Source organism: Terrapene carolina, unplaced genomic scaffold, assembly GCF_002925995.2.
Source record: "Terrapene carolina triunguis isolate 2854851 unplaced genomic scaffold, T_m_triunguis-2.0 Scaffold131, whole genome shotgun sequence".
Taxonomy (NCBI): Eukaryota; Metazoa; Chordata; order Testudines; family Emydidae; genus Terrapene; species Terrapene triunguis.
In genome coordinates this window covers 5,015,105-5,038,129 of record NW_020664482.1, presented here as the reverse complement: position 1 = coordinate 5,038,129, position 23,025 = coordinate 5,015,105, and the positions used below count along the sequence as shown (strand labels likewise).

The 23,025-nt window shown below is 38.8% G+C and overlaps 1 protein-coding gene across 1 annotated transcript in view; it reads right to left on the bottom strand.

The window, feature by feature from the left end:
• Window positions 1–2,286: 2,286 nt before the first annotated feature.
• LOC112123441 (transmembrane 9 superfamily member 2-like) overlaps window positions 2,287–23,025 on the bottom strand; it is a 41,142-nt gene continuing 20,403 nt past the window's right edge. Inside the window, exons 11-17 of the mRNA XM_026652939.2 lie at window positions 21,682–21,801; window positions 21,440–21,497; window positions 17,760–17,919; window positions 16,452–16,603; window positions 15,533–15,644; window positions 13,852–14,023; window positions 2,287–2,918 (exon numbers count right to left, since the gene is read on the bottom strand). Of these exons, the coding sequence (XP_026508724.1) occupies window positions 2,851–2,918; window positions 13,852–14,023; window positions 15,533–15,644; window positions 16,452–16,603; window positions 17,760–17,919; window positions 21,440–21,497; window positions 21,682–21,801 (842 nt within the window). The 3' untranslated portion in view covers window positions 2,287–2,850. The remainder of the gene's footprint in view (window positions 2,919–13,851; window positions 14,024–15,532; window positions 15,645–16,451; window positions 16,604–17,759; window positions 17,920–21,439; window positions 21,498–21,681; window positions 21,802–23,025) is intronic.

The following is a 23,025-nucleotide window of genomic DNA, read 5'->3' as shown; positions in this document are numbered from 1 at the left end:
TAAAAGCCATTTTTGTAAGTGCCTTTTGTGGAATGGCACTAGTTTCAACAGGAGGATGAATACATTGAACACCACTGGCTAGTGTTTCTGGGCGTACACAGGGCCTGATTTCAGATCCCTAGTTGGAGTCATTGGGAGCTCCAAGTGCTCATCAATGCTGAAAAATCAGATCCCTTGACTCTTAAAGAGGCCACATCGCAAGCAAGATCACACATGAAGTGCACGAAAAGATGTGTTAACTGCCTAGCAAAGCAACAGTATTTTTATAGCAAGTTTCCCTTGATCAAGTACTTAAGAGTAGTGTATTGCTTAGTTGTAGTGTTCCCATTAGGAGTGTTAACTGGGTATAGAGAATGGGTGGATTGTCATGGAGGAAAACTTCTTATAAAGTTGTTTAATTCCCCCCCTGCCCCCCCAAATTGTGTGCAATAAAGTAATTTATTCTACTTGTCTCCATATTCTGCAAGTTTCTGATTAGGGGCCATTTCAGCATCGTTTTGAAAAACAAATTTGGTGGGCGGGGGAACTGTACAATGGTATTATGGAGCCAGAGCTGCTTATAAACTCTGTGAGAGTGTTACACCCATGTTCCTCTCTGGACCTGTAAAAATTATAAAGTCTGCAGGAAGAGAGAATCATCTGAGCTAAAACTGAAGACCTTTGGACTTCTGCAGGAACAGGATTACTACAGGGCAGAATATCAGCCAAAGAGGAGCTCCTGACAAAGTTGTATGCACCCCCAGCTTATCTTTACCTGGCTGGAAGACGGGCTTTCTGTACTGAATTTACTATCCCATGTTCATGCTGCCAAACATACTCAGACACAACTCTGCTCTGCTTGACCAATGGTCGATTTTATTGTAAAACTAATTTTTGCACCCACACACATTTGCCAGCTTCTCTGCAAGTCTCAGGAAATAGAAGTTTAATTCATGCCGTTCTCAAACTTTTTAAAAATTACAACTTCTAAAAGTTTTTTGAGTTTTCTTTTAAGGAAATTCCTCAGACAAGACCATCATACAGTTACGTTTATAAATAGAAAACTAGTTTATTAAATATTAGAATACAGTTATAAAAAGTATTAAAGTCCAGAGTAACCCTTTTAAGGATTCCATCAGACTTAATCATACCTGATTTCATCAGGTCTTTCAGTACCATTGGCCACAAGGCATTGTTGGTCACTCACCTATGGAATCTGGCAGGAATGAAGAGAATGGGCTTTCAATGGATTTGTTTCTTTGAGAGGTCTCAACCTAACCATGGACAACTGCTTGGCACGCCTGATAGAACTCTGATGGACCTCACATGTGGAGGTGTTCAGTCACCCTTGTTCACTATTGACACATGAATCCACCAGGGGAAAAGAGGTCTTGGACTGCAATGTCATCAGCATGCCTGTGATCCTCAGCTCTACACTTTTATTTTTGGGTCATAGTCCCATGACACTCCTAATGGCCGACAAGCAATGGGGGAGCGGTATGAAAGCAAGCTGGCTGTGATTCCAACCTAGATAAAATGGAAGTAGTGGAACATAGGAATTGCCATACTGGATCAAATCCAAAATCCATCTAGTTAAGTACCCTGCCTCCCAGATGTTTCAGAGCACGAGATGCTACAGTAGGCACATGAGGGATAATCTGCCTCACACATCAGTCTCATCCTGATCACTAATAGTTAGATGTCTGCTTAAGCCTTGAATCACAAGGTTTAATATCCCTTCCAAAATCTGTTGTTAATGGTAACAACTCTGGATATTCTTGATAGCCATGTAAAAATCCAATCACATTATATGGGAGGTCACAGTGGATGATCTGGTGATCCCTTCTGGCCTTAAACTGATTATGACATTTTGAATCTTGTTAAATTCTTGGCCTCAACAGCTTCCTCTGGCAACAAGTTCCAGTTTGATCATACATTGTGTGAAAAAAAGATTTCCTTTAATTTCACTCAACATCCCCTTGTTCTTCAAATGTGACCAGCATGAACATAACGGAGCTGGTCTCTGCAATGATTTCCTGTTCACTTCCAGATACAATCAGAGGTGTTGGTAATCCCCTATAAAGCCCTGGAGTGGATCTGGTTAGAAGAGAGAATGCCTCTCATCCTATAATCCAAAGCAGCAGTTAGGCTCCACTTGCTATTGTTCCCTTCATTCGAACACTCCATAACTAGCAGTACAGCCCAGAACTAAGGGAATCATCCCCTTGTCAGCCCATTTGACAAAGTAAATGAATGAAACTTATGCTTAAGAGTGGTGACGTACTTGACAAGAAACTGGACAAGTCAGCCAGAGTTGTGCAGTTTTATTTGAAGAAAAACAGTGTCGATATCCTTAACAAAATTCTACATTACACTAAATGCATGTTCCTTTTTAAGATGATAAACAAGCTGTAAAGAAGGTGCACAATACTATGTACAATCAGTTTTAAGTTAAAAAAGTTTCACATTTTTACATAGTATTTACTGGACAGTCCTATGCTTTGATGGTACAATTGGTAAGAGTAAAAAGAAAAGTAACAAAAATGACAAGAAATCTCAGCTGGAAAACTATATAATGCACTATTTTTTTTAAAAAAGAAACTGGTTTCATTGCATCATTCATTTGTTTTAAATCAAACTTTGTATACAGTATTTTAAAAAAATGATTAGAATGGATTAACATTTTCAGGAACAGGACTGGTGTAGATGTTTTCCCATGCTGCTATTTCCATCCATAAAACCTGTATTTTTTGCCATACAGGCTGAGGTTCAGCTTTTACATTTTAAAATAATTATGCAGTAGGTTTCTCAATACATGGTAAAAATATATCACAGCAAGGGAGATATGTTCCAAAGACACTTTGAAATTCTTCAGTCCACTTTCACAACACTGTAAATCTTACTAACAAACCAGAAGCAGGCAAAAAATCCAATCGTCCCTAAAACAAGAAGAGTGTTAAAATAGTTAGTTTACCTTCCGTACATGCTTCTGGAGCAAGTCTAGTAACAGACAATTTCAAGCAGGACAGAATATCCCATTATCCTCCAGTTACCTATCTAGAAATAAAAGTGCACTTTTTAATTTTAACAATGCACAGCCTGGGGCTACTAAATTATCAATTTCAAAGCTAATAAAAGACTTTTAGGACTTTCTTGCATGATGTGCCTGTAACCAATTGAACATGGTTACACAAATCTATCATTAGCAGCCATATAAATACTCTAAATCAACTAGTTGTTAATTTCCTCAACTGTATGCAACATTTACAATGTATACATATGCAAAGGCCATGTCCAGCTCTCTCTTTAGGTCATACACTACTGCAAGGCTATGTATCTAGTGAACTGCCCACTGACTGGGAGTCAAGAGACCTGGATTCTATTCCTGGCTCTGCCACGGATTATGTGATCCCACATAAGTCACTTCAACTCTATTTTTCCTTTATTTAGACTCTCTCTTAAGGACAGAAACTGCCTTACTATGTGTATGTATGTGACTCCATTGTACTAGGGCTGATCTTGATTGGGGTGTCTAGACACAACCATGGTACAAATAAATATTCCAGCTAGAGTGTGGACCAACCTACCACTGAAAATGGTAGTCCAACTAAATTTTCAAAATCCACCCTTCTGTGGAAAGGGAGTTCACATGAGTGAGCTGTCCACCTCCCCGTCAAGCTACACATATGAAGACTGAAACGATGGTGTGAATTTCTAAGTGACGGTAATTAGCCACTGAAACAATTTATGAAAGGCTACAGTGAGCAAGTTGGCAATTTTTAAATCAAGACAGGGTGTTTTCCTAAAAAATGTGCTCTCAGAATTGTTTGGGGGGAAATTCTCTGGCCTGTGTTATTCAGGAGGTCAGACTAGATTATCAGAGTGGTCTCTTCTGCTCTATAAGCAACGGTTAAGTAGCCTGCAGAAGTTATTGAAGACTTAAGACAGGAGTAACCGTTGCATGGCAAGAAGGTGGAGAACAACATAGGGCAGGGGAAGAGACTGGCCCAGGGCCAAAGTATTTTCTGTTTTTAGTATAAAGACCAAAGCTGTGGCTTCCTCGCCCACTATCACTGTGATGGGGTGACTGGAAAGAAGGAGGGAAGACTATGCTTCCTCTTCCATTACTGGGGACATGTGCAATGTGTCCCAAATATCCTCCCCATTAACTCAATTGAAAGTTGAGGGTAAATATGTTTCTCTCAAAATCCTGCACCAATTTCAGAGGCAAACTTTATGAAATAAATATGTTGCCCTTCTAACAACCTTGCATTTAAGGAGATTCAATATTAAACCTCAAAACCCACCCAGGAAATAGCTATTGCAATAGGCACTTTGCACATTGGTTAACTGAGGGTATGTCTTCACTACCCGCCGATCCGGCGGGTAGCAATCGGTCTATCGGGGATCGACTTACCGCGTCTAGTGAAGACGCGGTAAAATCGATCCCTGATCGCTCTGCCGTTGACTCCGGAAATCCACCTCGGCAAGAGGCGGCAGCGGAGTCGGCGGCAGCGGTCGGCTTTCCCCCGTCCTCACCGCCAGGTAAGCCGACCTAAAATACACAACTTCAGCTACGGTATTCACGTAGCTGAAGTTGCGTATCTTAGGTCGGACCCCCGCTGTAGTGTAGACCTAGCCTAAGGCACAGATGTTAAACTAGATGCCACAATTAATACCCTCCCAATGGTAGGAAAAATCAGTGTTAGCTGAACAGGTTTTTAAAAAGACAGTAATATGCTGTGTTTTACTGCAACAGTCTTATAAAGATTCACTGCACCCTTAGGAGACATACCCAGTCCACTCCACTCCATCAGAGACTTTTTATAAACATACAGTAATTATGGAAAACAGATCATGTTCAATATCAGCTCTATAACCTTATTTATTCACCATCACAGGCACAACCACTGGAAGGGAGTCTCAGGTTCTTTATTAGACTATTTTACCTTTCACATATTTATTGAATTAGCTTTTCTGTCTTTCTACAACCCTAAACCACTTGCTGACCAGACTTTCACAAGTGATAAATGAGGAGCCTTTCTTCAGATGCTTCCTATTATATACCTGCTAGTTCTTGTGATACTTCATTTTGCCACATGTATTTCTAGTAAAGGGCTTTTTGACAGCCTACTATTAGGTGCTGTAGATTACCCTTTTCCTCCAAATCTTCAGTTATCATACTCAAACAGTGGGGGATGGCAGATTTACCATGCTTGATAGGAAATCATACACCAACCACAAAAGAAATGTAATTCCTCTGTGGGCTTGACATCACTAAGTCTTTCTAGTTTGTAGTTGGTTCTCTCACTCCTTCCCATTGTGTCCAATACTCCCGTATCTGCATTGTTACAACCTCTCCTCCCCTAGCTCACAGCTTCTTCCTTTTAGTGTTCGTTTCTCTGTATCCCGCCTTCTTGTTATGTTTATAACATAGCCTGCTTTGGCCTGTCTGTCTCTTAAAGCAGCTACTTACTGAAGTGCTATGTTTTTCCTGCATGTTTAACAGATTAGGTATATTAAAAATCAATCCACTTTCCTGCAACAGAAATTCAATATTTTACAGCACTAAAGTTTTAGCACAAGAATAAGATTTTTCCCATTGCACAGTTCCATGAACACACAATTGCAAGTATGTACAAGCTTACTAGAGAAATATACTCTATATAAACACACCCATCCACTGACCCTTGTTACTCTGGATCTTCCCTATGTACCACTTTCCCCTCAAAGGATGACTTCATTCAAAATATGAAATTACCAAAGCCATTCCCAGTGAACAAGGACTATTTAATCTATAATCAGGTTTCTCAAGTACACCAACAGAACCACTTGCCAACTTCCCTCCCCAAAAATCTGCTCAACAAATCAAAGAGAAAATATTCTTTTTCTTGGAGATTTTGCCAATTTAGATAGTAGAAGACAAGCAGATTTACTGATATTAGCAGCTAAATCTGAGATGTGTACTAGTAAATGCATAAAATGGAGGCAAGTGTCAAATACCACCTGTCACCCTGAACTGCAAGAGGCACACAGATGTAGTTCTTAGACAAAAAACTGCTAGACTCCTAATTTGGATTTTGTCCAGTAGCCTATATAATTACTTTCATCACCAGTACACAAAATCTCCTCTACCAATATTATAATGGCACATCTGTAGTTAGAGTTCAGTCACCGTTTCCATTATAAACCCCAGCATGCACTGTAATTCCTACATCCAAACAAAAATTTCTTAAGGATTTAGAATGCGGATGGTTGTATTGACAAGAGACTTCAAAGGGGATTTAAGTCTATGGATACCATTATTTGAATCATAAATAGCCCCTAGTTGACAGCTATCAAGTCTACTTCAAACTCAAAGATCAAAATTGTTTGAGAGGAGCTACCATGGTCCATATCTTTTCAAAAATTTACCTTTAAGCATCCTTAATTACAGATTTATATGCTGAGTGAATTATAGCCAGTCAGTTGAAAATTTCAGTGAAGCAATCTTTTAAAAATCTCCCGTGGCTAAGTTCAGCACATTGCTTGTTTTCAGTCGTTTGATTTAAGTTAATTTAAGATTACACAAAGCTAACATTACCTGACAGTTAGATTAAATTATTATTCACGAGTAACCCCTATGTTTGCAGAGCTCCTATAACTCACTTAAAATCCTCTCATAAAAGCTGCCCACTTCTTCCAGGTTCCAACAAAAAGACCATTTCTGGGGACGGGAGCATTTCTTCCCCAACCTGGTGCACAGCTTTATTGCTATCCGAAAGGCCGTCACTTGACTTTTCTATTCTGTTTGTAAAGTCATTTTCTATTGCCTTTGCAAACTTTTTAAATAAACTAACGTATTTCACTTCAACTCTGTATCGTGAAGGCCACTGCACTAAGTTGTGGTGTATGAATGACTGATTGAGCAGAGTGGGGACAATTCTTCTCTGTCCAGCACCTGGTGTAATAATATACAGAAGTGATAAATGAGTATAAAATGTTAGATTATGATGGTGTCCCACGTAAGCAATTCTATGATATTGGCACTGACCAACCAGTTAAGAGTAAAATACAAACCAAGTAACACCTGGGTGAGGTGAATACAAGTGAAGGAAACCATTATTTTAAAGGCTGCAGCTTTAGCTATATCATTTACTTCAGTGTGATGGACAAGAAGGCTGGGATTTTCAGAGGCTCCCAAAAGGAGTTAGGTGCCCGACTGCCATTGTTCAAAATGTTATCAGCTAGCGTGGCACACTGGTGAGACACTGATGCCAGTCAGACAAGTCAGCACTGGCATTTTCAGATTCTCTTTCCTCTGAGCACCTCTCATATGAAAGCCTGTCTTGAGATACAAGCACACAGCTGATAGCAGTTTCTCTCAACTGAAACATTGCCTAGATTGCCATCCTTTGTTGCTTTATTTAAAATATCATTCCAGTAAATATCTGAACCAGCTTGTTAAACAGGACACCCTTTCCTGCAGAGGGGACACTCTAATAGATTTCTAATTTAGTATACATGCCTGGTATCAATTTTAGTAAGTTTACAACATGATGCCCAATTCAAAAACACATCTATGTTTATCAAAAAACAACAAGGTTATTTGTTCATAAGTGGTCTAATTTGTTACCATTCAAAGCTACTTCCGTTTCTTTCACAAAGCATGGTCAAAAGCAAATCAGAATTTTCTGAAAGAATCTGTACAGTCTACTGATTCAAGTTACACATTCATGTGACTGGCTATTTAGTTAGCAAAGTGCAAGAAGGCTTTCAATCTCAAGTGAAATATCAGCTAGAAGACAGAACAGGAAAACCCACAAACTCTTTTCACTGTAAGCAAGTTTTACTCACTGTGGATGTTAACCTGTTTATAACAGTAAAAAGTACTGATTCAGACAGGAAAGATAACACTTTATTCCTGAAGAATTTGTTAGCACTACACTTTTATTCCACAATCTACTTTTTTGATAGGGGTAAGAGCTTTGATATACACTTCTCTTTGCCCCATACTATTGTGAAAGATCTCAACCGCAACATAAACTCCTCTGATATCCCTAAAAGGCCTTGACTTGTTCTAGAATCAAGTGTTACGAGTGCACCTTTTTATTATTTTTTACTTTAGTTTAAGTAATCCCAATCAGACTGCAAATTTATAAAAATCTGAATATGGATTAGGGCAGACATGCATTTAAGGAATTACTTTTTTTTTTTTTTGGTAGAGCTATCTTCAAAGGGATGTCTTTCACAATTACTTTAAGATTCTAACTTTCGTAGATAAGCCCTTAGAGCTCATCCATAGAAATGAAAGCATCAGCTCACTGCAAACCATTATGTACCTTCTCTCTGATTCTCCAGAAGTGTAAATGTAAGCTTGGGGTTTTTTTTATGGAAGTTATTTAAAATTCATGAAACTGATAGTCAAGATGTTACTGAATGTCTGAAGTAACTTTCCTACCCCAAGAGGCAAAATATGACCAATACATCTGAAAACAGCTGACAATTCAGCCCTTTTTATCTTTTGTCCTCAGCTTTCGATATTGTTGAATTCTCTACTCAGTAACGCATAATAGCACTTAGCAACAGTTTTCTTTCTGTCTATACAGAATGTTAGACAATGGTATTCTTTTAACTGGCTAACAGATTTTTTAGTAAACTATTTCTTTTAAAATTTCACTTCCATATTAAAAACACAATTACTGCACCAAGTAATGCCAAAACACTTCAAAGAGACTGCCCTGTTCTACTCGGCTCTTCTAGCGTTATTGTTTAATGAAGAAAAAAACATTCAGAGCACGGACAGAATGTAAGAAAGCAAATAGAAGAGCACTCTGCACTTGGCTGATACTTCTTATGTACCTTAAAAGCTCTTTGTATCATACTGGTTTCAATCACTGCACAGTGGTGGGTGCTTCAGAATCTCAGATTCTAAACACAATCTACCCAGAAGATCAAAACTCAATTTTGAACATGGCATTAACTCACAAGTGAAAGTGATGTTCAAAAACAGAGGTCACTATAAAGCAACTTGCTTTGACTAAACTCAACCATTTTTTGTCCCCAGCATAAAATCCATGTAATCATAACTATCACCATTCAAATATACTTACTACATATTTATTTATTTCACTGCAATTTGTATGTTAAAATAGCATCTGTTTGGATGTACACAATAATTGTTAGCTTTGGCCAGCTTGATTATATTGGTGACAGTCATTGTTTTAAATATTCACAAGTATTTGTTCAACTTCAGCATTCAGCTCCTACTTGGCTATTCACTATAGTCTCTTTTGTGGAGGCCACAACCGTGTTGCCATGCATGAGCTGTTAATGATGACTTTTATACTGGATTTCAAGTATTATGATGGAGAAATGTTTAAAAAATATAGAAAAGACCGTACTGCTAACGTAACTGGAATAGTTATGCACATGAGTACATCTACTCACATTCAGAAGTGTTGACAGGATTGGGCCCTTATTTAGGTTTAATTTACAAAGTGGGTGCTACTAAGGAAAAGTCATGATAAACCAAAACAAAACTCCTCTAACCTTGGTTGGATTGTCTAGGTACAGTAGTTTACTATCCACCCAAAGCACAGATTGTTAAATTATTAGAGAGGATAAAATTCAAAAACAGATTTTTAGTTTATCAAGGACAAACTCAGAATTGCTCACAAATTTAAATATACAAGCCATTTTTAACTTACAAAGTATAGAATTTGGAGAAACAGTCACTACCTAAGGTAATATGATTCCACAGTGACTTCTGTCATGAAATGGTTATAGAAAGCAGTACTATTATTAATGTGGTTCTATAAAAGTTAACACATGAAAATAACAGAATTACACATTATTGTAGTTTTTCAAGCCTCATTGGCCTTCCCATTAAGGACTCCTGGATCAACACATCTGAAGCTCTTAATACCATTTCAGCAGCTGCCATGACAATTTCAATTATTTTATATGTGAAAAGGATATTTTTAATTCTACCAATTTACATCTTGTAACTTGAAATTGAAATTGGCAGAGTAGCAGCTAACCTATGCTAAAACCCAAACACATTAACATATTGCTTTAGTTTAAAAACAATTAAAATATTTTTAACTATAGATTTCTTTTTTGTAAGTTACAGCAGACATCTGGAGCTTCTCTGTTTTGCCAGGATTTAAGCAGTGGTTTAACTGGCAACATGCCACATTCCATGTTTGCTTTCTAATAATTTAAAATTGGAAGAATTAAATCCTTCTCAGTTTTCACTTTTAAGAGACTCAAACCCGCAAAAGATACAATCCACAGCCTTCCCCTCCTCGCCCACCATGAAAACAGGAGGAGAGACAGACTTCATCAGGGTGTAAATAATGAGAAGGAAAAACCCATAGCAAATACATGGCAGCTAACATCATTAAACAGAACTTACACAGGGTATTTGGCTCACTTTGCTCAGAAAAACATGCACTAATACTCCTTGCTAATTCTAGCATGCACGGTGCTGTTTTGTTACCTCAAATGGTCATTCAACCAGTTTCAGACATAAAAAAAGATCAGGCTCTCTTCCCCTCTCAGCTGCAGGGCTTAAATAGTAAGAAAAACCCCCCACTAACTTTTACAGTGTCCAGGAAAATACAGAAAAACTGCCTAGACACAGTTGTGTGCAATTTGGCCATATATATCTAGTCCTGCCTCAGTGCAAAAGACTGGACTAAATGACCTATCAAGCTCCCTTCCACTCCTACATTTCTATAATTCTATATCTATGTTAAGTGAATATAAATATTTGCAGTGGTTTTCAATAAGCAGGGAGATGTCTTTTAGAGGTAGCAATGAGTTATCTGTCAGAGTCTTGTAGCTAGTCAATAACAGGATACTACAAATTAACATGAGTAGTCACAGTTTAAAATAACCCTCTATATACACAAGGCATTTTCTCTATAATTCTACCACTCGTGCTTTGGGATTCAAAGTGAAATGGCACATGTAAGGTAGCACTGTGTGAACTCTACATCTTGCAGCATCAAGATAACGAAAGATTATTAGAAAGATGTGATCCTGAGCATGAAGAGAATTGCACCTTGTTTTTGAACCTGTTTGTTTGCACAAGAGCCTTTCCTCTTTGGTATGAAGCTTTCTGGGCCACATATTCAGGTCAGGCCCCAAAATTACACTTGACACCACTTGCTTATGAATGTTAGAGAAATTCTGTAGCAGATGCCCAGCTTGCATGAGTAATTTCAGAGGCCACATTTCAAAGTATGGCTCTCTGTTTGGAAGTCTATGGTGTGTGAAGTTTTATTACCCTGAATACGCCTCTTGTTAAAATGGTGGCAAATTCTACCTGGCATCTCATTCTTCATTCATAGACATTTGCCTTTTTACCACTTTTCTTCAGGTTTCCACAGAATAAAATTACAGAGGTCTTAATCATAGATCCAAGTGTGGCAGCAGATCCCAATTTAGCAAGCAAAAGTTCCTTCTCTCCAACAGCACTTGAAGTTATCCCACTAAGTAGCCAGGCACCAAATCCACTTCTCTCCACAACTAGTGTATGGCAAGCAACAAATTGGAACGGGCTCCAATGAACTTAATCTCAGCAAGTCTACTGACGGCAGAGAAGGTGGTGCAGGGCAGCAACAGAGAAGAGACTGAGGTTGGTGGTGTAAGCAACCCTGAGTGCATCGAAAATATTTTTATTTTTTTTAAGTTGTTCTGAATGTAAATGAGGATCTTCCAAGAAGAGATGGGGATCTAAGAAAGTCCTATAAAAGTCCTATCACTTGCGCCCAAGATTTAGGTCAACTTAGTGTAGACCAGCCCTTAGTAAATTGTCCAAGGTTACAAAGGAAGTCTGTGGCACAGCAGGGAATAGAACTCAAGTCTCTGAAGTCCCAGACTTGCACCCTAACCACTGAGCCATCCTGCCTTTCTAAGTTCTAAAAGTTACAGCCACAGTCACAAGAGGCCAGATTTAGACCCTTCTCGAACAACTGGAGGAAGCCAGACTCGAATAACCACCTAGAAGTCTCCATAGCATGCACCCATTGAACATCAGTGCAGGAGGTGGGTTCTTGGATTAGCCAAGTGCTTGCTGACTCACTGCAGTACTAAAGACCTTTAAAAAAACACACGCACACACATTATAGAGAGAGAGAGAGAGAGAGAGATACCTATCTCATAGAACTGGAAGGGACCCTGAAAGGTCATCAAGTCCAGCCCCCTGCCTTCACTAGCAGGACCAAGTACTGATTCTGCCCCAGATCCCTAAGTGGCCCCCTCAAGGATTGAACTCACAACGCTGGGTTTAGCAGGCCAATTCTCAAACCACTGAGCTAGCCCCCACCACCTTCTGCTGAACCTAGACCTCACAACCCCTAGCCTTTTCTGTGGGGCTGGAGAAAAGAGCAGATGATGTGATCAATAAAATTCACACATTCTTCATACTCTACCAGAAAGCTAATGTCTAGTTCTGGAAGAAATCCTGTTCCTCACATTATGCTCCAAGTCTAATTACATCAGAAGATATGAGAAAAAGTACATTCTAGTAGACCAGGGGTTTGCAAACTGGGGGTCGGGACCCCTCAGGTGGGGTCACCCAGGCTATTACATGGGGGGGGGGGGTCACGAGCTGTCAGCCTCCATCCCAAACCCTGCTTTGCCTTCAGTATTTATAATGTTTTTATTATTTAATACCGTGTTTTTAATTTATAAGAGGGGCTCACACTCAGAGGCTTGCTATGTGACAGGAGTCACCAGTACAAACGTTTGAGAACCACTGTAGTAGACCACAGTAGGTGAGGTCCTGCCTGCATCTCAACAGCACAACACTGGAAGTGTCCCCACATTGTCTGTTTAACAATGTGCTGCAGTACCCCATTTGCCTCATTTCAATAGGTTCAGAACTTTGAAGATGTGTAACTCCTCCCCAAAATTTTTTTTTTGGGGGGGGGGGGGGGGGGAGAGGTGTGTCAGTGTAGGGCAAGTTTTGTTCAACAGATTCCTAACCCCTCTTTTCTTCTTTGCATCTTCAAGTTATGCAACATCACATCTGCTTCACCATCTGGCATTTCAAGTATCTGACTGCTCTGGGTATTCTGTTTCTATCACATACTCAATACCAGTTCACTACCATGTGAATATTTGGACATCTTGCATTCATTATCAAGTTAAAGAAGTTGAAAATAAAAATTTCCAGTCCCTATACACTGCGTGTAATATTTGCAGTTTAAAACCTTTACGTTTAGTAATAGTTATATTTAGCATTTAGATCACTTTACATTTTCAAAACCTTTTACAAATATTATCTGTTGTAAGGATTAATTAGGTAAGTGTTAGCCCCATTTCACACACTGTGAACACACATCAAGATGTTGAGTGACTTGCAACAGTTAGTGTCAGCGTGTCAGGGTTAAATCTTCCAGTCCCACATTCATCCTTCTAGCAAAGGCTGTTCTCATTTTTAAGTCTCTGTTTCTTACCTTTCATTTACATTTTTATATATATATAGCATTTTGTGACTTCCTAAGTAATTTCCAATATAAAAGCTTTTCTATCGAGAGCATTTTGAAAATGTAAATCTATAATGTTCTTAGGTCACTGTTACACTACAATGCAATAATCAAGGAAACTTAATAAGTTAGAAAAGAATCGCTGCAAATTAGATTGTAGATCTTCAGGTCAGGAACAATACATTATCTATACTGTTATGTCCCTAGTGTGCATATTGTTGGGTGCGTGAATAATGCTAGCAGCAGACTCAAACCATATTTAATAATCAAAATTGCTGGTTTCTTCCAAGCAAGTGTTTCTCAAATTGACTCTGGCTATAATGATCAGAAAACAGTAACCCAGAAGTCCTGAAACCATTGCACTGAATTTCACCGATAATGCTGCACTTACCTGTAAAAAGGAAAAATATCAAAACCATGATCATAGTATACCCAAAGTATAAAATGGTACTAGCAGTTCCCGTTATTTGGAGTTTAGAGAAGAAGTAATGAACTGCATAGATAAAAAGATAAACGGCTGTAAAGCTGCTCGTTAAGAACGATCTCCACCACCAATGATAATCCTGAAAGAAATAATAAACCATTTCAGGAAAAAATCCAAGTACAAAACTAAAACTGCACTTTTATTTCAAAGCAAAGCACTATTTACAAGTCTATGAAAGATTAAATTAATTCTTGGCATATTTCTACACTCATACTCTTGCTTAAACTCCTTTTCATTAAAATTATGCTTTTCCAATTGCTATTTCTTTCTCAAAGTCAATTCTGTCAGGATGTTTCAACTATGAACGTGAAACTCTGTTATCCAGGGGAACTACAGCAAATGTCCGTTCAGTCTACAAAGTCTCAGGAGAATGTGCTGGGGACTTAACTAATTTTTTTTGTTTTGTAGATTTTAAAAAGTTGCAGAATTATACATTTACACAGGGTAATGTGTTAACAAGTAACTTAATTCATTGAAACAATTTCACAGATGTGTAGCAGCTCTCACTCTCAAGGATCCCAAAGCACCTTGCAAGTTTACATATATATGGTACAAGTATCCACCACAGAAACACAGCCACAAGGGGCAACACAATAGTAGTTTAACTGCACAGTACAACTATAGCATTCAAGAGTAGAAATGAACAATGTGGTTGAGGACCAAATCTTCAAACGTCTGCAAAAACTGCCAACATACACACCCCTTGATGAGTGTACCCTCAAGAAGGGATAAGTGTATACACTATGTTGGATGGCACGCAAAGTTAAGCAAATTTGGTACTGAAAATGCAGAGCAATTATAAGTTACACTGGCCACAGCATATTGGAAACCTTAACTCATGATTTACAGGGAACAGTCACAAATGGGACTTCATTCTTTCGCTGTTATTTTAAATACACATAGTTGAGAATGTGTCAAACTTTCTGCAAAAGTATTAGTGAAATCAGATTCAAAGCTTTCTTTAAACCACAAGAATTATTTTATTGGCGATCGCTAGAAAATATTTAAGTAGCCCTTTTCAGTAAGGACAAAATTACTAAAACCACACAGTGTAAAATACCTCATTAGTGGTCAATTTGAAAGCAACATCTCTCCCCCTTTATACTGATGACTTTATAATGCCATGCCGGATATTAGTAGCATAAAGCCTCCAAACCTGAGCACTGACATGTTATGCCCAACAGTTGACTTAAATCAAGCTGTTCATAACCTTAAAAAGTATACCTCTGCCAGACCAGCTGGAGACTCATTTCCTGTTTTGTGGCTCCTCTACCATTACAGGACCATTCCAGTGTGTAAAACGAGAGCTTGCACTGCTAGCTGCAGTTGCAGTGACAAGGCAGAAATTGCCTTTTTTGAAAATTTAACTTGTATATATTACAAAACATAGGCCAACAACATAACCAGGCCAAAGGTACATACAATCGATATACAGAATCCTGACAATACATCCACATAGTCCACAGTGTCCAGCACTTTGCAGAGGTCGCCGTGCATAGGCATCCTTGCAAACTTCACTCTGACATGTCCCAGCTAGCTATGCACTGTGCTGTCATGATATAGGCATCAAAATAATATGTTCATTTACCTCTGCACATAGATGGAAATAGCACAGCAAGACGGTAGCCTCAGAACACGTAATAAGAAGAATTATAAACACTAAGAACAGGAAACCAAACATGTAGTACATTTGATGGGACCTAAAACACACAAAAGAAATCTGTGTCAAATTAGTGTTCACTTTTTTTGTGTTACATACCTAAGAAATAAGTAATCAGAAAACAGAACAGGCTTTGTCTGCATTGTTGACATACTCCTACAAATCTTTAGTCTGTACCTGCTATCCCTCTACCTTCATGAGTAAATACGCTGCTTACACAATTGCATTGTTAAAGTCAGGGAAAGGGCACCTCAAAGCAATAGCATAGTTTGTAAAACAATTAGCCCCTGATTATATAGACCAGGGAAATCATTCCTTTCCCTCACCTTTCTGTCAAGGACTGTTCCCACTAGAAAGGTACTATCATGATTTCAAATCTCAGGGCCTTCTGAGCCCTAATGCTCCATTGGCTCCCTCGTGCTGCTCTTCAGCTTAACATCTGCCTCCTTCACATTGCTGCAATTAGTCCTCCAGCTGTCTTATTTCACCATGCTACACCTTCTAAGAGTCGCTCCTCCACTCCCAGACTCCTATCCCTAGACAAATCAATCTTACTCCAGTTCAAGGGTCACCTAAACGCTTGACCATACAAAAATGCACTCTTTCCTACCAAGTGCATAAGTGTCTTTTTTATGAGATGTGGGAGGAAGCATTAAATGTAATAATTAGAAGGATGCAATTACTATAATTTAAAGATAATTCACAAAAAGGGAATACTGGCAAATTCCTTCATGTCTCCCTCCTGATTTTTCTGAATCCACTGTTTTGGGTTCTCCATGTTCATTGTACATGTCCATTTTTGAGCTGACAGCCCAGCCTACCTATCAAGTAAAGATACAATACTCACCAAATACTGTTTAGAATGAAAAAAAGCTGAATAAAAATACAACCAAATGGCAAGATGCCACCCATGATGATACCAGGCAACGGCTTTGTGAAAAATGACTGCTCCGGGATCTGACGAGGAATCTGGTTTGTACGAACTGGGTGTTCAATAGGCTTTGAGAGAAATTAATACAATTAAAAAAGACAAATAACTGTAAATACCATAGTAACAAGGTAAGATAGGAAAGTGTTAAAAGAATTAAAGACACTTAAGAGGATTTTTTCCTAATGTCAGCTCCTTGGAACTTAACATGCTTAACTCTCCCATTATATTCATCCATAAACTGTGCCATAAGTAAGGCTATGTTTTACTCACAGATATTTTTAGTAAAAGTCATGGACAGGTCACGGGCAGTAAACAAAAATTCACGGCCCGTGACCTGTCCATGACTTTTCCTATAAATCCCTAACTAAAACTTGGGCGGGGGGCTGTGGGTGCATTGGGGGGGCGGTCCAGGGGCACTGCGGGAGGTGGCCCAGGACCCCACTGGTGCTGGGGGAGGAGGGCCAGGCCACGTCCACTGGTGCTGGGGGAGGGGGAGGGAGGCGGATGGGACTCCCGCTAGTGCTGGGGGAGGGGAACTGCGGGCACGGGCAGCACGCAGAGCCCCCTGCCCTCTCCACCGCCTAGTAGCTGCAGGGCCATGCCAGTGGGAGCTGGGGAGCCCCCCACCCCTCAATCCCTAGCCCTGAGCCCCCTTCCACACATCCAAACTGCTGTTGCTGGCCGCTGCAGAAGTCACAGAATCCAAGACTTCTGTGACAGACTCGCAGCCCTTAGCCATAAGCCATATCTCTGAAGATTACAAACTAATGCACAAACCAATAAACAGTGATTTTTTTTGGAAATTCCACTTCAGTGGTGACCTAGTAAATTTCAGCATGCAGGAGGGAGAGGTCTTTATTTAGTTTTTGATGGAATTACTGAATTTCTTCTAGATGTGTTAACAATTCAGAGAACTATAGCACACATACTATGTAGACAAGAGGAATGTCAATAAAGATATGTTCTTAGAAGAGAGATCCTGAATGGCCAGAAAAATATTTTGAAAATCAGTTTGTATTCTTGTCTACCATACAAAAAGATCAGAAGCTGGCAAACAGTTCATTTCAGAATGGACAGCCATATGCATCTGAGCCAAATTCTGGTGTTTTGATGTTGTCAGCTAACACACTAATGCCGCATGAATAAATACTTGATGTTAGAACAGAAAAAGTATTATACTGAGTGACAGATAAGACACACTTAAACAATGTACTCAAAAACTACCTTTTCTTTGAATCCAAAATATGCACCAATGAAGGTTAATGGGACAGAAATTCCAAACCACATTGCCAGGATAGCAACCAGTGTACCAAAGGGGATGGCAGCTGATGATCCCTTCACCCACAGAATAAGATTCATAATGAAGAAATCAGCAAAGACAATTCTGAAAAAAACAGAATTTTCTCACTAGCAGCGTAAAATCAGAAGAGAATTAAATATTTTAAGGTGGTTCATAAAACTAAAGGATTATGAATATCCACTTGTAGGCTATTTCATTCTCTATTCGTGCAATATTGTTTCACCACTAATACATAAAAAGTGGTAATTATCACTTTCAACAACTAATTGTTTTTAATCTTTAGGGTCTTTTAGCAATAAGGCCACTTATTTGGAAGACCTTTAACTGGCTACAAATAAACTGAGGGAACGTGAAGAGCCACTATCACAAAAAACGTTACATGGTGTGTTTTAGCAAATACTCTCTTGACTGTACTGTACTTTGCCAGCCCTTCCTTTCCCATCACTGCTAATTTTCTGGTAATGCTTTTAAATAGCTCTTTTCTAATGAACCTGTTATTCCTTCTGCCAAATTCAGTCATTACTAGCAAAACCCACTGTTCAAGATACCACAAACTACATTAGGGCTACCACAGGCTAATCTTAGAAAAAGCTTATTGTTACAACCAAATCTCTCTTCAGCCGTGGGACACAATACATAAAAAGTGAACAAAAAAAAGTGTGCTAGTTCAATAACATTACATCTTTGTACTATTTTAAGAAATTCACAATTTCAAAAGGAGCTAAGCTACTGAAGCAAGAGTGTGTTATTTCTTCGATTTAATCAGCACGATACACTTCTACCCCGATATAACGCGACCCGATAGAACACGAATTCGGATATAACGCGGTAAAGCAGCGCTCCAGGGGGGCAGGGCTGAGCACTCCGGTGGATCAAAGCAAGTTCAATATAATGCGGTTTCACCTATAACACGGTAAGATTTTTTGGCTCCCGAGGACAGCGATATATCGAGGTAAAGGTGTACCTTCATTTTTTCAAAATCTATAAAAAGAAAAATTATTCAGAGTTTGCTAAGCCCTAAAGGCTGGTTTTCTAAGCCTGAAGAAGTCCTCTTCTTGCACTTTTAGTGCACAATTATGTCACAAAGCAAACAACTTCCTCACCCCATTTTATTCCCCTAAACCCTCCATTCAAAAAAAAAAAAAAAAAAGGTTTTAAAGTCTTTGATTTTGGAAATTAACAAGATTTATGTCATGCTCTCCTGCACCCTCTCCACCTGCTTTAGGAAAATCCTTTCAACAAATGAGACTGAAACCCAGTTTAAATTTGAGAGAAGTGATTAAGATTTCAAACATGTCCCATCGAGTAATAAAGCAAAAAAATACATTGCCAGAGAACCTCATCTGGGAACCTGCATGGATTCTCACCATCCAGGGTACAGGAGAAGCATCAGTCCCAGGAAAGGGCATTGCCAAATGAACCACTCACTGGGACTCATATGGAAGAATTCTTGAAACAGAATTTACACTAGTCTCAGAGGAAGCTACACATTCCACTGTATTGGACAATGTCATGCAAAACAAAAGCAGTGGGCAAGCCATTGCACAAATGGTTCCCAAATACTTCTGTGAGTAGCAGCCTATAAATGTGCAATCAAATGCAGTTAAAGCAAACTGCATGGTGTATTTTAGACCTTGTCCATGTCAGTAATCCAATCTCTGCTTCTCCCCTTCCAAAGATAAAGGAAAAATACTTTGTATATAAACTCAGTCTACTGAGTATATATAACTGCCTTGGGCTGTTTATGACATTATGCAGTTTCACTGAACAAGCACAGCATAATCAAGACATCTGTTCTTATTTTACCAATCCCAATCATTCTTCTTCCTCTATGAAACTGAATATATTCTGGAGTTTAAATTATCAGCATGATTTTTTTTCTACAGATAAATACCCTCTGCACTGTGAAGATATCTAAATGACAGCAGGAAGACTGAAGCACATTTTGTTTAGGAATAAGATTTCCACATAGAAATACTACAAATTCAGTTGTTACCCAATACATCAGGTTTCATTCGAGCCAATTCTAGTTTATTCAAACCAAGCCATGTTTTATTAATTCTATTTTTCATCTGTCTTCATTCAAAGATAGAGACTTTTGCTGAAAACATATCTTGTTAAACTCCATTCTGAAATAGGTTATCTAGAATAAAAATCTGAAGCCAAATTCAAGATATTTACTGAACACAAATCAGAAAAATTGCTTTAACTATTCACTATGCCAATAATTTATTTTCCACTCTACCACCCACCCACCCAGAAAGCTGCGCCAAGGACTACCTCTAATAGGCAACCTTCTGTCTTAAAGGACCACTTTAAATTACCTCTAAGGTTTCCAGTACAATTGTATATACAACATTAATTTTAAATGACGATATTTTTAGGTACATAAGACATAAAAACATACTCGAAACCCTAGTTTCCAAATGAAATGTTCCTAAACCCAATTTTAAAAGCTATACATGCAGAACACCATATTGTTCTTCATGAACTACTCTCTTGTCCCATCTTTAGCAAGATTATTCACTGCAGTAGAACACAGCTGCTATTTTAGTCATAAAAATAATTTTGTATAGAACACTAATCAATATATTCAAGATACAAAGAACAAGATAAAGTATTTGTACCACATTAGTAAGGAACTAAATTTACAATCTCAGATCTAACCCTATTTTCCATATACTAAGTATGAATAGTGTGTGACTGACTTCAATGGGGATAGGATCTAGCCCCGATTTATAAAGTGCTCTAGACAGAATAGCCTTTCCAAAAAGCCACCATAATAAGCCATGCATTCACAATGAAATATAGTCCCTACTATGTTAACATGAGTATCCAGAAAATACTCAGTGCTGTAATCTAAGAGCAGTTGTATTGTATCAGGATTAACTGCACCAGCAACAATACAACTAAGTCAATGGTTCACAAATTTTTCCATGCCATGACCTCATCTTACAACAACAACAAAAACCCATGTTTCAGGCCCCACCTCCATAGTGTTGGGACTACTTATGAAGAAAGGGAGGGTGGTCGTGACCCCTAGGTTGAGAAGCCATGCTCTAGAACATTATGTAATTTGCAAACTCTCCAAATACAGGCTGTGATCTACAAGCTTTTCTTCCCACTCTAAGGCTTGGTCTACACTTACTCCCCAAGTCGAAGTAAGGTACGCAAATTCAGCTACGTGAATAACGTAGCTGAATGCAACATACCTTACTTCGAACTTACCGCGGTTCAGACGCGGTCCACACGCGGCAGGCAGGCTCCCCGTCGACTCCGCGGTACTCCTCTCGTTGAGATGGAGTACCGCAGTCGACGGCGAGCACTTCCTGGTTCGATTTATCGCGTCCAGACCAGACGCGATAAATCGAACCAGGAAGTTCGATTTCCAGCCGCCGAACTAGCGGCTAAGTATAGACCAGCCCTAAGATGTTCTGTGTAGAAAGGAAAATAAAGTAGGGAAACAATAAAGGCAATGGCACAGCCCTTGCAAGACAGTTCTGTGCTAAGAAATCAGTATTTTTCTTTATTTGTGGTAACTGCGTTATATACAAGACTACAGGAAAGAACAATTTCATAAGAGTAAGGAACAAAAAGTACTAACCCAGGGCACAACAGAGCTGTCAGCAAAACATTTGTCTTCCACTTTTCACCTCGAAATGCTGAGGAATAAGTAAAAATCATTACTATAGTTTCAAACGTAACACCTTTTATAAATATTTTGCAGTATGACAGCAAGGAGCAGGTCTGATATCTGAGACATCAGCTCCAACTTGAATTACATATCATCCCTGGCAATTCTGAATGTAACATGCTGTATCATACAAAATAAGCAATGGTACTTACTTTTATACATTCTAGCAGATACATAACCAGCAGGAGTTCCCAGCAAGACCCACAGTACAACTGCACAGGTCATCAAAGCTCCTCGGTTGGCAGGAGAAAGAAAGCCAAGGCAAGCTAGAACTAAAGATGTGAAAAGAAAGAATAAGCCATTTGTCAACACATTTTATTAGCAAATTGTAGAACGTACACCATAGCGCACAGGTTTATCCAGTTCACTGAGACGGCATATGTGTATGTTAACATACGCACACATACCAACTAGTCATAAGTGCACACCACTCTGGGCATAACTCTGAACCAAATGCTTGGATATTTTCACCTCATACTCAAAAGGCAAAAATTTTTGTGGCTAAAAGGCTTCAAGAGAGGCATATGGTTGAAGTCTCTGCTCCTCCAACAACTATGCCATGAGATTTCAGCTTGGAAATCAGCTTTCAAAAGCTTAAAAAATGATGCTTCTGTAAGAGTACATTTATTGCATAGGCAACCATAATAGTTTAATACATGCCATAAGAGTCGTCCAAGAAAAACAGGCCCAGAGTAGTAAAAGGCAGTGATTTAAGTTTTAAAAAGGTAGTTATAAGAAGCATGAAGATAACAGGACAGGATCTTCAAGTAACTGATTTAGAAACTTCAAACTCCAGACAAAGGCTATCGCAGCTCCCATGATGGACAATGCTTATCCTCAGGAACAAGGTGGACCATCTGGAAAATAAGGTCCCCATATTTAAAAAGAAAAAAAAGAGGGGGGGGGGTAGTTGGAGTTCTTGAACAAAACTGCAAGGGCAACCCCCAAGTTGAAAGGCAGTTATTCAATTACAGACTCTGCAACTAGTGGTATGTGAAATTTTTGTATTTGGAAATAGACTCCAAGAGCGGTCATGGATTTGGAAGGACCAATTTATGAAGACACAAAAAGGTAAGTTATTATACTTACATTTAAACACATTAGGAACAGAGAAAAGGACGCTGAACTACAACTCGGAAAAGTAATGCTCTGTGTGAAATGTTAGTCAGCTAGGAATGAAGTGAGTTGGGGTGAACATTTTCATATTCTGATCTCTAACGAAGAAAAGAACTGATGAAGTGGAAAGATAAAGTTGCCATTTTCACTGTTAAAAATAATTGACCAAGTTTTTAAACTCTAAAACAGAAGAAGGCCAACCGAATGTTAGAAACCCAGAATTATAATCCTATCTTACATTATTGATTTATTTGTTTCGCCAACCTATACATGAGTACCCTACTCGGGCTAGTCAAAGACTATTGGGATTTTGTTGATGTGATTTTTTTAAAATTTAAAATATTGAATACAAAAGTTATTCCTCTCCCCATAAGATTTTC